This window comes from Aedes albopictus, chromosome 3 (genome assembly GCF_035046485.1).
Source record: "Aedes albopictus strain Foshan chromosome 3, AalbF5, whole genome shotgun sequence".
Taxonomy (NCBI): Eukaryota; Metazoa; Arthropoda; class Insecta; order Diptera; family Culicidae; genus Aedes; species Aedes albopictus.
In genome coordinates this window covers 45,280,101-45,294,808 of record NC_085138.1, presented here as the reverse complement: position 1 = coordinate 45,294,808, position 14,708 = coordinate 45,280,101, and the positions used below count along the sequence as shown (strand labels likewise).

The following is a 14,708-nucleotide window of genomic DNA, read 5'->3' as shown; positions in this document are numbered from 1 at the left end:
AAGGCAAAGGTTATCATTTAAGTTGTTTTCAACTTCTAAAATATCGATCCTACCTAGTGACGACTGTGGCGGGTAGAATCGGAGCAGCACGTTCCGCGATCCGGGCATTTTGGCACCACCTTGGTTGGGATTTCGCTTCCAGTGTTTCATGATGTGCGAGAAGCTCAGCTCCATGTGTTCCTCCACCGTCTACAGGGAACAGGAAAAAAACTCAATTTTTCACACAAGATTTGAGGAAAGTTTTACACAAGTTGACTCACCGTCAAATTGAAGTGTTTCGTGTTGAAGAACATCAGGGTACTGAGTAGAACGTGCGGCGAATGTGCTCCCAGCTGTTTGCACTCCCACAGGTGCTCCTCTTCCACTCGGGTCACAATGTATTCTGTTGGACAAAGGTTGAAAATCTACAGTTTTGTACGCTAATCGTAGTAGTCGAGGGAAAAACTTACGAGAATCGTTGTACAGTACAGAGAACTTCTTGGCAACTTCATCCAAGCAATCGGTGAACCGTTCGTAATAGGGATCGGTGAAGATGTTGTCTATTCGACCGTTCTCAAATAGATACTGTTGAATACCTGTGGCGGAAGAAAATGTTAGCATTTTTAAACCAGCAAAACAGATTAGGTGAATCTGGGCCATTAATATGTACGGAACATCGGAGGTCTTATTAATTAGACCTACATGTCAGACCCAGACTTAACTTACCTAACACCAGATAGTAGATCGTATCGGGAGCATACTCGGTGCCGTTCGGCTTCCGGACTTCCTTCACGAACAAGCACAACGAGTAGTTCAGTTCGTCGGCCGTCAGCTGCAGGATTTCCGACTTGAATGGTTTCCGCCGGATGGTACTCTTCTCCAGGTCGGCATTCTTCGTGAGGACCCACTGCTTCCAGGCGTTCACACCGAACGTGTACTTGAGACACATGTTGGCGTCCGGCTTCTCGACGGGTTCCCGCGGTGGTTCCGGTGAGGGTTCGCTGATCTGTTCCCGTTTGATGCGTTTGTTCGGGGAAATTTGCTGCCGGTTGTTGTTGTTCGTTCGGGGTGCGGCCGGGGCTCGTTTGCGGCCACCTCGTTGGGCCACAGCGGTCGGGGCTTGCCGTTGCTGTTCGAGCATCAGGAGCTGATGGTGGTGTAGTTGTTGCTGGGAACCGTCGTCGTGACCGTAGCCATGGTGGGCAGCTTGGGCTGCCGCCTGCTGTTGGGCGATGGTGTTGGCCTGCATGGCCGATTCCAGGTCGACGGCCGGTTCTTCGAAGTCGTTCGATGCCATCTTCAGGGCCATCTGGACCAGATCCTCGTTGAAGGAGGTGTTGTTTGTTTCCAGGCTGACGGTGTTTGCGTTGAACTGCTCGTCGGCTGCCGCATCGTCCGAGTCGGAATCGTCGTCGTCTTTTTTCTTGTCGCCGGCCACCATTTCGGCCATCATGAGCAGCTCTGCTTCGTAAGGATCGGTGGGCATCTTGTCTTGGATCTTTTTGATTTCCTTCATGATGCCGTTGGCGGAGTTGCGCGTTGTTGGAATGAAAACAGGAACCGGGATGGGGAGGGGGAAGGGAATTGGGACTGGCGTGGGTAAGGAGAACATATGCATGGGAGAAGGAACGTAGATTGGAACCGGAATCGGAATGACGATTTTCCTTTGTAACCACTCTTCTGTTTGACATTCTACGTTGCACTGAACGGGCCTGCAACTAACCGCCTTGGATTGCTGCATTGGTTTGCACATGGTTCCAGCGTTTGCCACAGGAACAGGCGTCGGAGGAATCGTAACAATCTGCGTCTTCAGCTCCACCTTGGGTGGAGGCGGCGGTGGTGGCGGTGGTTCATATCGCTTCTTGGGCGCAGTATTTAACTGGACGCTCAATGGTTCCAAGGATACCCGGAGTTCCGGCAGATTAGGACCGCTTGCCCGTGTAGGAGTCGCATTGCCCGGCGGTCGGCCACCCTTGGATCGTGTTGACCGATTAGCGGGAGACATATGACCTGCGAGTGACTGTACCGAAGATATTACCGGCAGATCAACGGTGGACATAACGGCATTGGCCACGGCAGCCGCTGTACGGGCAGGCCTTCCGCCTTTTCTTGCCGGTTGAAGAGCGGTGGATGACTGTGCAACTGGTGTTGCCGACAGGGTCACCCCCGGCAGAGTTGCCGTCTTTTTGACTCGTTTCGGCAGCCCTGTGGGCACCGGATTGTTACGGCTTTCCTCGGAATCGATGGTCAACGGAGTTTTGTTGAACTGGCTCTGGAACGACATTACGCACTGGTAGGTACAGAAGTTCCGGACACTGGCGTCGCTCATGGTCAAGTGATACTGCGGGGTTTTTAGCAACTTGCAGTGGTCGCAGTGGATCTGCTTCATCGATAGAGCGTTGACGGACACTTCGCACAGGGTAAGACAATTCAGCGAACACATGGCCATGTTTCCGACCACCTTCTGGATCATATCAAAGTTGTACTTTTTCACTTTACACCAATTGCACGACACGATCTTCCTGTTGGTGATGATATAGAGATTCATGCAGATTTTAGAACAGAATGGAGCCCCTTCCGGACCCCGATCGCATGTGAAAATGGTGAATGAATCGGTCGACTTCCGCTCGAAAAACATCTTGCACATGGTACATTCGTCCGGATTGACGTTGTTGACGAATTTGAATGCGGAAAAGCACGGCGTGCTGCAGAAGAAGTGCTCCCTGTTGTCTAGCGTTACGTTGATCATGGTGACCTTTTCGTGATTGCAGACGGCGCAGATGTGCGGAACCTGACGCTTGTTCGGATCCAGCACTTCCTCGTATTTCTTTAAGCAAACCTGAGTGCAGAAATCCTTGAATAATCCCTTATCTCCAACCGGTGCCAGGAATCCGAGTTCACCAACAGTTATGTCCCGCTGACAGTAGGAACAGACCTTCAAATTCTTCTTATACTGATCCAGACAACTCGACCGACAAAACTGTCGGATGTCGAATCCAAACCGGACGCAGTACTTGCCCAGACTGGTCACCGAAACGGCATTGCTACACATGGCACAGTTGGAACCCACCGAGTTCTGATAAACCCCAAGACATTTTTCGTTACAAAAGTCCATCGTCTCCCACTGGAGTGTCCTCTCTGTCAGCTGAATCAGCTGGAAACACTGGGCGCATCGTCGCATGTAACTGGCCTCGCGATCCAACCGGGCGTGTTCGGCTTCCTCTTCGGTGCGGGCTACAGCCTTTGCTGGCTCCTGGGGCTGCTCCGGTTCAGTAGGAACCCTTTTGGGCAGATCCCTAACCCTTACCGACCTTCGCTTCAGCCGGAACAGATCCTGGTGTTCCGTCATCAACAGATTCAGACAATCCTCCTGGCACACGAACAGCTCATCGTCATCCTGCTGGAAGAAGTATTTACACTGCTTGACGTCATTACACTGGATGCACTTCTTCTCCTCTGCTTCGGCCTTCTCATCGATCAAGTAGCGCTTCCTCTTCAGAACGTACTTTTCCCCGTTAACGGTCGTCAGATATTCCACGCACTTCATGTCGCAAAGGTACTTGTAGCGTGCCTCGTCCCCGCCAGTCTTCCCCGTCTGATACCGATACTTGCAGGTAGTCTCCTTCTCACACTTCGAGCATGTCTCCTTGCAATCGAAGATCTGCACAATGCCCACCCGCTTCTGAATCAACACGTATTGGCCCGGTTTTTCCGTCCGCATCGACTGCACACAATCGAACGAGCAGATGAACTTGGCCTCCTCACCATCCTCCTGGATTAGACTGTACTCGCAAACCTTCTTTGTGTCGCATTTCAAGCAGGTCTGTTCCATCGGTTCCGGAACTTCTCGAATTTCGTTCACCTGCGGCGGCGCGTCAGCCGCATGATCCTGTTCAATCTCAACGTCCTCCGTGTGTTCCGCCCCGGCTTCTAACCGAACCTCGGCTTCCTCCGTCGTCGATGGTTCCTTATCCGCGGGCGTTTCCACCACTTGCACGTCTCCGTCGGGTTGATCCTTGTCCTTCGACGATTCCTTCTCAGCTGGTTCCTGTTCTCCGGCAGCCGGTTCCTTCTCACCCTCCTTATCTGCTGCTGGCGTAGTCGTCTCCTCCACACCATCTTGACTCTTTTCCGACTCTTCGGCTGCTTCCCGTGCCACCCGAGCTTGTTCCTTATCCGCTTCCGATAGCTCCCGTTCGTCATCGGGCAGAAGACATACGTTTTCGTCGACGCCTTCGCCCTCCGACAGTTCGTCAACGCCCTCTGCAATTGAAGGTAGAGCTTTTTGTTATTGGACCATACGACAGAGTCTGCACAAGTCATGGACTTGTTAACATCTTTGTTATACTTCATTTGAAGGATATAAAACTTTGAAAGGAACCCACACCCCACAAAACACTTACCTTCCGCCACAGTTTCATCGGCATGCTCGGCATCCTCGTTGCCAGTAGCATCCATAGCAGACGATTCGTTCGCTTGGGTCGACTCATCTGCTTCCGTTGTGGTCACCGCAGTGCTATCCACCTCGTCTCCGGCAACGCTGCTCTCGTTCTGAATCGACGATTCATCCTTCGACTGTTCGGCATGCTTGATCTGATCGAACGGATCCAGTGTGGTCGACTGATCGTGCGACTTGTCCGTTTCGTCCATCGGTTCCGTTCCTTCTTCTTCTCCCTCTCGGTGACGGCTTTCCTCCACATTGGTCATCTCGATATCGTCAAGAAGTTCACTTTCGTTTACCTTGTCGCCTCCGGCTGCACTTTCTGGTCGACTGGCATCGCCTTCCTTCGCCGGAGCTTCCTCGCTGTCCACGTATTGGCTTTCGCCTTTCTCCTGGACAGCTTCCAACGTGGGCGCAAAACTGTCTCCGTCGTCTTTCCCATCGTCATCGTGCTTCTTGTCGTCGTCAACGTCCATCGCTTCTGTGGATACTTCTGCACCACCGCCATCATCATGAGACTTTTCTTCCGCCGTGACAGCAATCCGTTGACCTTCGACCTCGTCCGTACCGGCTACGGAGGAGGACTCCTGCGATTCCTCTTCAGTAGGCGGTGCGGCTGCGGTACCACCAGAATCTACAGCGTCCGCTGAAGATTCTGCTGGTTCCTCAACGGCTCGGTCGGGCGTTGGGGGTCGGTCGCTGCCCTCGTCCATAACTTACTGGGCAACAGACACTGGGTTAAGTCTAAACTCTTCTCGATGGGATCGCAAATTGACGATTTTAAAATGTTACTTCCCGGCAGATAATAGTATTTTATGTTTGGCTTGCTCCAATTACTAGCACGATTGATAACACGTATTGAAATCTGCAAAATGATAGTGAAAAATAATATTCTGTATTGATTATGCACCATTTTGAAATAGTAGTTTTTGCAACAAGGTGCAGAATGAAGATTTTTACAGCACGAGTTGTACACTTATCCAACGAGGCTTGCCGAGTTGGATAAGTACGACGAGTGCTGTAAAAATCGAGTTCTGCACCGAGATGCGTACAACGTTTTTTGCAATTTCATAAATTACCACTAGAGGATAGTTTTTAACAAAACTTTTACATCAAACTGCACACTGATGTTCATGGCCATGTTTAAGAAAGTCTGATCATAGCAGGTTATACTGTGCAATTGTCACAATTTTTCAAACCTGCGTCCAGAAAGCATCAAGAAGCTGATCAAAACTGAAAACAGTGCTGTAATGGTTCATTACGCAACGCAAATCAGTGCTGTAATGAACCATTACAGCACTGCTTATTTAGTGTGGGAAAGTAGGCCTTTTCCTGTCAGATTTGCGTGAGGTAAAACAGCCTATTACGATGAGAAATTGCAAAAAATACTATTTACACGCTCAAAACATTTTTCTCTGCGAGGTCCGCGTATCTATGTTTACTCTACCATCTATCTACAGGGCATTGGGTTCTTGAGTGCAAACTTTTTAAAGGGTGACAGAGGACCATAAATGGTGAAAAAGTTGTTCTACGCATATGGGCAAATCTCAACCGTTACGTAGTTATTGAACTTCCCATGTTTTTGACTCTTATTGCCTTAACTGGCTATAACTTGAAAATGGTCAAACTTATCGCAGTTTTTTAACCCTTATTCGAATGATTATCAAATTTTCTATCAAATGGCATCTTTGAATCGATTGGTTTAGTCAAATAACGAAGTTTTCTAGAGCAAATAGCTCAAAAGTAGTGTGTTTTAAATTGTTTTTGTAAATTATTTTTGAAAAATGCCCAATAATTTGAATTGTTTTCTTCGGCAAACTGGTGACCCCTGTTTCATTCTACAATTCGTTCATTGGCAACAAACTTCTATCTCTTATCGTTTTCTTGCAATTTCGATTTAAACATCGCATTTCAGATCATAAATTTGCAACTGTCATGGTAAACACTTTTTTTGCGCACTGTGCCGCGCATTTAAATAGAAATTGCAAGAAAACGATAAGAGATAGAAGTTTGGTGTCAGAGAACGAATTGTAGAGTGGAACAGGGGCCACAATTTTGCCAAAAACAGAATTTTAATTTATTAAGGATTGGTGGGGCATAATGAGCAGCTTAAGCATTTTGCCACCAAATCCAGTATTTTACTAATTAAGTGCAACCAATGTGTAATTTTAACGTTCAATCCTCATTTAAACCTTAACTGACAAAAGCTTATCGTTGAAATTCCGAAAAAAGTTATAAATGTTGTAAAAAACGTATAAAGTCGCGAGCTGCGTTATGGGGGTGGGGCAGAATGATCAATACCAGTTTTGTACACAATCAAATGCAAATTGACTATTCTTGTCAAGGATGAAGCATACTGGCAACAATCGATGATAATTTGAAGGGATTACGGGGTTTAATTTTTAGGGAACTGTGGGGTTTCAACGAGTCTTTTATTGAGACATTTTTGGAACGGTGATAATATACAGGTACTGAAATTTTCAAGCTAATAAATTGAAAGTTACAGTCAAAATCTTACTATATGCATCAAAACAGAGAAAACCAAAATTAAAATTTGTTTGTTGAAGATGTTTACCATTTTCATTATTTTTTCACCAGTTGCTCATTTTGCCCCACCCTACTACCAACTCTTAGAAGCATATTTTTTCAACAAAATATTGTCGCGCTTATCTTTTATTAGAGTCCTGCGGCGGTCGTACGCTCGCAAGGCATACCGCCGCATGACAGTCGCAAGGCAAAACGAAAGAAAAAGTGTTCCCGCCAAAACCAAAAGCACGTGGGTTTCACGAAGTGACAGATGTTTTTGAATGTATTTGTGACGAACGGCAAGAGTAGCTCAGTGGAATGAGTGTTCTTGTTGTCAAACCCCATATAGTGGAATTATATACTTTTAAATCTGGTGACGCTGTTATGATTAGTGACTGTCGCGCTGATATCAGAAGCCAGAGGCAGATAATCGCCATATTCTGATTTGTCTTGAGAGGCATAATAATTATACAAATTGTTGAAAAGTGTTACAAATACATTTCATTGGCCTAGGGAATATCAGAAAAATCGATAGATGCCCACTAAGTTGTAATTTCGATTCCCAAAACCTTATTTTAGGTCACCTGATTTTTATAATATTTTCCCATTACAAGACCACTTTACGCATTTTGATTAATTTTTCAAGGTAAACGGATTTTTTGACTAATGTTTTGTCATAAACTCATTGGATTTTAGATAATAGGAGGCAATCAGTGAAGTACTAGATTGAAAGTAGTGAGCTGAATTTTTGTATGCTGAGATGATCGATGAATTGAAACATACTATTTTGAGCTACTTTGCTCTAGAAAACTTAGTTATTTGACCAAACCAATCGACTCAAAGATGCCATTTGATAGAAAACTCAATAATTATTCGAAAAAGGGTCTTTTATATAAATTTATCTTCGGAGACATTTTCAAAGGAATCCCTGGATATTCAGAAGGTCGTTGATGTCATAAAGACAAGCAGTTTGGTTCGCAATTCTGTCTTGACGTCTGGTTCCCTGCATATTCAAGTTATTCAGGTCTGATTCATTTAATATTCAAGTAATTCAGGTCTGATTCACTTCATAAACTGCTGGTCATTGCCAAATGTTCATTTTTTTATGCTCACTAGCGTCACATAGCGGTAAAATTGTGAACCAAACTGCTTGTCATTAAGATGTCCTTGACCTTCCGAACAACTGCCGAAGACTTGAACTTTCTATCTCATCAGGATCGCGAGATATAACAAGTTAAAAATGTTAATTTTTTTATGCACACTAGCGTCACCTAGCGGCAGAATTGCGAACTGAACTGCTTGTCATGAAGATGTCCTTTACCTTCTTGAACAACTTTGCCGAAGACTTGAACTTTCTATCTCATCAGGATCACGAGATGGAACTAGTTGAAAATGCTCATTTTTCCATGCTCACTAACGTCACCTAGCGGCAGAATTGCGAACCAAACTGCTTCTTATTAAGGTGAGACATCAAGCAATTTTGCATAAAAACTTAAGAGGCACAAATCTGACGAACGAAGCATTGAACCAAGCCGCATTTGATTAACCTGGCTTTGCTCACTTGCAAAAAAAGCAGCTTTTCCAAATCGAGCGCATTTGTTCTCGAATTTTTAAGATTTCAGGCGTTCGATTTGAATAGGTCCTAAGTTTGCTGTGATTCCTATGTAGATTCGACCTATTCAAATCGAACGTCAGATTTGTGCTCTTGAAAACGTGAGTAGGGGTCCAAGTCGGCCATTGCGGCAGCCATATTGGTATTCTTTAAAGTTTCTCCTTAAGATGTCCTTCACTTTTCGAACAACTTTGCTGAAGACTTGAACTTTCTATCTCATCAGGATCACGAGATAGAACTAGTTAAAAATTCTCATTTTCCATTCTCACTCGCGTCGCCTAGCGGCAAAATTGGAAACCCAGCTGCTTCACATTATGATATCCAAGACCTTCCGAACACTTTGCCGAAGACTTTAACGTTCTATCTCATCAGGATCACGTGATAAAGCTAGTTGAAAATGCTCATTTTCCATGCTCACTAGTCACCTAGCAGCAGAATTGCGAATCAAACTGCTTGCCATGTTGATGCCAACGACCTTCCGAACATCTTAGCTGAAGACTGTACCGTTGCATATTATCAGGATTTCGAGATAAAGCAGAACTAATTTAGCTGTTTTCTGGTGATGCTAAACTTTTTCGGGGGTGATGCAATATTCAACTGAGTGTTGCAATACTTTTTAAAGTGAGTCCGTACTTATGACGGGTAGTGTATGTGTAACGATTACTCATTCTTCCGGAATGATGACGAAACGCTTCAATGTGTGAAGCTTGCTTATGCTGCTTTGGCTCTCAAGCACTTGCTCAAAAATGAGTTAAGGCCCCCCTTGCTCACTTTTGGTGTACCATGGGATGAATACAAATTTGAGTAGATCTTGCTCATTATTGAGTGGACCGACTTCTGCGTAAGCTTTCATTCTGTGAAACATTTCAACGAAACATTTCAAAGCGTGACGGAAGGACAGACAACTCTATAGGATTTTATATATATGATGATGATGATTATAACTGGGTCACTGCCAGCACAAGTTTGGGAACCCCTGATCTGAGGAAATCAGGGCTGGTAGCAAAACCTGATGGTCAAAATAGTTAATTTAGTGACCAATTTCTCGACAATAGTGACCAAATAGTGACTTACGGAAAGCAAAGTCACTTTCGGAAGTGACTAAATTTTGACTTTTCGCACAAAAAAAAAAATAGTGACTAATAGGGACTTGATTCAGAAAGACCTGGAGTACCCAACCCCATGAAACGGCTGTCATCCACATACAACTGGATTGAAGCCAAAAATATGGTGCTGGACGTGGTGCTAATTTGAATCGGCGGTTGCATAAGGCTGAAAACACAGTGAATTTTTCTTTTGGAGCAGGTGCGACATTCAAATTTAATTGACTGAAGTGTTGTTTTAAATGGGTTAAATGTATTTTCATACTTGTGCGTCTTGTAAATTTAACAAAGAACACTAAACCCATTGAACAATTATGTGGAAATGATCGTTTTTCGCTCACGAATTTATCTTCGCACGACAAAGTTCGCTTCCGCACGTAGCAGATTGGCCAGCAGACTGAAATTTCGTAAACAAACCTGTGGCGCCCCACCAAAGGCGGCGGCTTCAAGGACTAACGCTTTCTTCAGGGGGTTGGGAGTACCGCATAATAACCATTTTCAAGAAAAGACTCACGCTTATTCCAAAAATTGTTTAAAATTGCATGAATATTCAATTTTCCAGTATATTTGTTCGGAACTAGTTGTGTTGACCAACATTGACTCTTTAGCACGTACCGGTAGAAACCCCTTGGAACACATTGATGAAATTTCTTGGAAAATTCTTGACGAAGTTTTCAGAGGCAAGGTTACTGATAGACGAAAATTCTCGCGAAAGCCAAACAATTAATTTCAGTGTGTATCGTCCCAAATGTTCATCATAGAAACAACAACTCGTTCATTTACTCACAAAGGCGTGAATGAACTCATCCACCGTGAGTGTGTTGCCCGCCAACTAACTGGAATGAAAATTGCGAGAGCGCTCTCGAACTATTTTTCATTCAGCTGCGAAAGATAATCTGCTCGAAAATATCGTGCTGATTCTCAGCTTTCATTCCGATTCCCACTCGCGGCGATAATAGAGGCTTGCACTAAAAACATAACCTCGCAAATTCTCATACAAAAAGTAAACATTGCCCTCAAAATTTTGAGGGCAATGTTTACTCGGATATGGGACGACGCCGTAGGAGAGAAAGAGAAGGAGATAAAAAGTGACGTCACTGTGCAAGCTCCCATATCATCGGAATCGGCAGGAGCATGGGGAAGATTTCATCAGAAGCCCGTTTGTGTGCATTAGGGTTCGGAATTAGTCAGAAATGAAGTTATAAATTTGTTTGGTAGATCGAGGACTGACATGCAAGGGTTCGTTCAAAAATTACATAACGGGGAGGAAGGAAACCTAGCGCGTAACGCTCTTCATGCAAAAAATTAAAAATTTGAAAATACAAAAGTTGTTTCGTAATTGGGGGTTTTGGGGGGCTGAAATTGTCAAATCAAGACCAACAATTGAAAAGGCCTCATCAACATTGCGTAAACAAACTTGTTTCTGTCGACTTAGGGCCTTTTGAACTCCACCCACGCATCTCACCACCACTAACGGAAAGCTCGATGTTTGCGGTTTCCATTAGTATGGTGAGGTGTGTGGGTGGAGCTCAGAAGGCCCTAAGTCGACAGAAACACGTTTGTTTACAAAATGTTGATGCGGTCCTTTCAATTGTTGGTCTTGAAATGTTGCTTTCCTTTCGATTGATTAGCAAATGTGTCATCAACTAGCACTCAAGTGCATGAAGATTTTAAATCTTGGAATTGATTAATTGCTAGTGGATTGCTCGAGAGGGATGGGATACGCTCCACAGCTTTATGAGAAGGCATTGATTGTAAATGCAGTTACGCCCTTTTGAAATGTTGGTGCCGAATTATGTAATATGTATACGGTCCGACCCATAATCGTAGAGGGAGTCCACGCTTCCTAAAACTCTTTTTTTACTCTTCAAGCAAACATTGCAGAAAACACCATCCTCTTGTGCTCTTACCAGTGCATTTTGTATTACACAAGTTTAACTTGTAATACGAGAACGACCAATCCACGCTCGATGAAATGACCTTGCCAAAGGCACACACCTTCCGGTTCATCAGTTAGGTTTAAAATACCGTTAGAGTTGTTTACCAAGCTCATTTTTCTGTAGCGCAAAATATGTGTCTAAAATATGTAAGTAAATGCATCAAGGTATAAAAATGTGCATCTTTGGTGAGCATTATTTAAAGACACGGTATTGATACCGCGCTGGTTTTCCTTTGAATCGGCACTCGTGGTGATAAATTATTATCACTCGCAGTGAAAATTATCACCCGCGATAATAAGTGCTCCAGTTTTCGCTTCCTTCGAATCGTTCACTTTCGAGCAGCGGTGCGAGAGTTGTGATCGATGAATGAACACCATTTCGAGAGCGTGAGTATCTTTGTTTACAAGCGCCACTGCAACCAGCGAGAGTTTTCCTCAGCTAGACAGTGACAGCTGAGTTCATTGCATTAGCGATCAAAATATGCACGGTGAGCTTGGGAATGCTTATCGGCTAAAAAATCATGGTGAGTGCTCCACGATACGATTATTGGTAACCTTGTTCAGAGGAAACGGTTGTCCTTGAGTTGTTTTATTTTTGGCTAAACCCTTGTTGATAACGGAATACTTGGCGATTTAATCTGAGGAATTTAAGGAGAAAGACTCAGAGTTTAATTAAACGAGTTTCTATTAACTTAATCGCTGATATTTTCTTCGTCATTGTAGACAGATTACAGGAGAACATCTTGGAGGGATTTAAAATTTCTAGAGAATATTCTGTTTAGAATGAAAATAACAATATTTGAGGGGGTTAGAAGCAAAGGGGTGTAAGTGACAAAAACCTACTTTCGAGTAAATGGGGTTTAAAGTTTCTCACCAATTTTTCTTTCCATACAAAATGTATGGAGATTCAAAATCAACCCAATTTTCACTGATTTATTGTAATTTTTCCAACCATCGTAGGAACAATCTTAAAAAAGTTCCTGAAAGCTTGAAATCTGAAGAATTTTATGATACAGTCGGAACCCGCTCGTTGAGCGACAACCTCCACCCAACCAACGGATTCGATTCGCTAGTTGGGTGAAGTGACAGCAGCACAAGGGGCGCGCGCATTGTTTTTTTTAAATCATGTTTAGGGTAGGACGGGGCAAAATGGCCACCCGGGGCAAGATGAGCACCCCTCTGTTTAACTACTTTTATGATGAATTTTGTCCAAACAACTGCATAATCCGTTAGAATAAAGTTCATCCTGTTTGTAAACCTGATAAAAGGTTCCTCATAACGAACGAATTGAAAAATATCGTCAAATTAGTCAATAGGATGGATTTTTAGCATTTTCTTATAAGATATCATAAGAATAAAATAAGGTTTTTATGTTAGAATCAAATTTTTACCATCATTTTGATTATCAGCGAACATCAATAGCTTACTGTAAAGCATTTCAACCTGCATTAGGAAACATTTTCTTAAAACAAACATCAAAATTTATTCAATTTTAGTTATTTACATATAGTGGGGCGAGATGAGCACCCCTGATGGGAATATAGAAAATATTTTAAAATTATTGTAAACCACTCAATAGTGCCGAACATAGGTTTCCGTATTCTCTGCAACTATTTGGTTGCGTTAATTTCTAAAAATACGCTACTTAATGATCGTTCATTGCTTTTCGGGTCATTTTGTATGAAGTATTATGAAATCGCCATTTTTTAATAATCGAAAAAAAACTGATCATTTTAGAACGTGATACCATAGCAATAAACAAGATTTACTATTTCAATCACTGTATGGCCTATTTATAGTTAAAAAAATTTGATTTTAATGAAGTGCTCTTTTTGCCCCGTAGGGGTGCTCGTCTTGCCCCGCAGCATGTTTAAACTGACCATAAAACATCTTTTTTGTTTAGTCAAATAAATCATCCTTATTGTGAATTTTGAACCCTGCCATGTTTATGGGTGGTAGAAAACATGATATAGAAAAGAACTACTGAGAGGTACTTTGAAAAATTGTGTTAACTTTCAATAAACTCAACGTGATCCTTAGGGTGCTCATCAAACTGATACGTTTTGCAAGATACATATATGGCCAATGCGATAAATAATTATTTTCACGCATTTTTAGTCGGTGAAGTGAAAATATAGATGTTTATGAAACCACCCGGACCAAAATGCAAGCACAAATGATCGACAAAATAAAGATTGCCGATGTTTTGCATTTGTTTCGAAGTAATTGTACATATTGTTTTTTTTTAAAGAAATATGAAATAGAAATTCTTCTCGATTATCAGTAAAGTTTAAGAAACCAAAAACTCATTAGCTCACCCCTCGTACTTACAGATTGGTTGTCATTTTCAGTTTGACATTGAATTATGACATCCAGGTGCTTTTTAGTTGGCTGACTGGTCAACTAACGGAGCCCCAACTAAAAAGCCACCCAACTATTAAGCCCCCAACCAGCGGGTCATGACTGTAATGAGCTGAATTTTTGTATGGTGAGAAGGTGAATTCTCCGTTTCTGCAAGGAAATGGTGCAAAAAGCGTAGGTATTATGATTCATTGCCTAATTTGATACTGTTTGAGCAAAACTTTGGGCAACATTGTTGTTGTTGTCTCCATTTCTTGCAATTTAAACAATACATTTACCCAAAGTTTTGCTCAAATAGCATTAAATTAGGCAAGGAATCATAATACCCACGCTTTTTGCACCATTTCTTTGCCGAAACGGAGAACTCACCTTCTCACCATACAAAAATTCAGCTCATTACTACAAATCTAGTACTACAACGAACGTGCCCTATTGTGTGCATTTTGTCAGTTACGACCTTTTCGCGAATTTCAACGGATTTCTTCGATTATTTTTGGAAATTTTGCTAAAATTTAAGGAGATCGTCCCTAAAACTCGTCAATATCTTGAGTTCCATCAATCTGACACAAAACCTGCATTGAGATGATCGAATGGTATTATATTCAGCTTTTAATTTATGGAAAAACATTTAAAATTGGTTGAACAAAACGCAAGATTAAATTTTATTAATATCCATATTTTAAAAAGTTGTAAAACTTGATATTGAGCTAATACTCAAAAACTGCTCTACTTTAAATTTTTCGAAGC

At 42.8% G+C, this 14,708-nt stretch overlaps 1 protein-coding gene across 2 annotated transcripts in view; it reads right to left on the bottom strand.

The window, feature by feature from the left end:
* LOC109410424 (zinc finger MYM-type protein 4) overlaps window positions 1-14,708 on the bottom strand; it is a 40,539-nt gene that overhangs the window by 15,858 nt on the left and 9,973 nt on the right. For both annotated transcript variants that reach the window (XM_029869261.2, XM_062861016.1), the window contains exons 2-6: window positions 4,383-5,285; window positions 706-4,242; window positions 450-575; window positions 261-382; window positions 54-189 (exon numbers count right to left, since the gene is read on the bottom strand). In XM_029869261.2, the coding sequence (XP_029725121.2) occupies window positions 54-189; window positions 261-382; window positions 450-575; window positions 706-4,242; window positions 4,383-5,133 (4,672 nt within the window). In that variant the 5' untranslated portion in view covers window positions 5,134-5,285. The remainder of the gene's footprint in view (window positions 1-53; window positions 190-260; window positions 383-449; window positions 576-705; window positions 4,243-4,382; window positions 5,286-14,708) is intronic.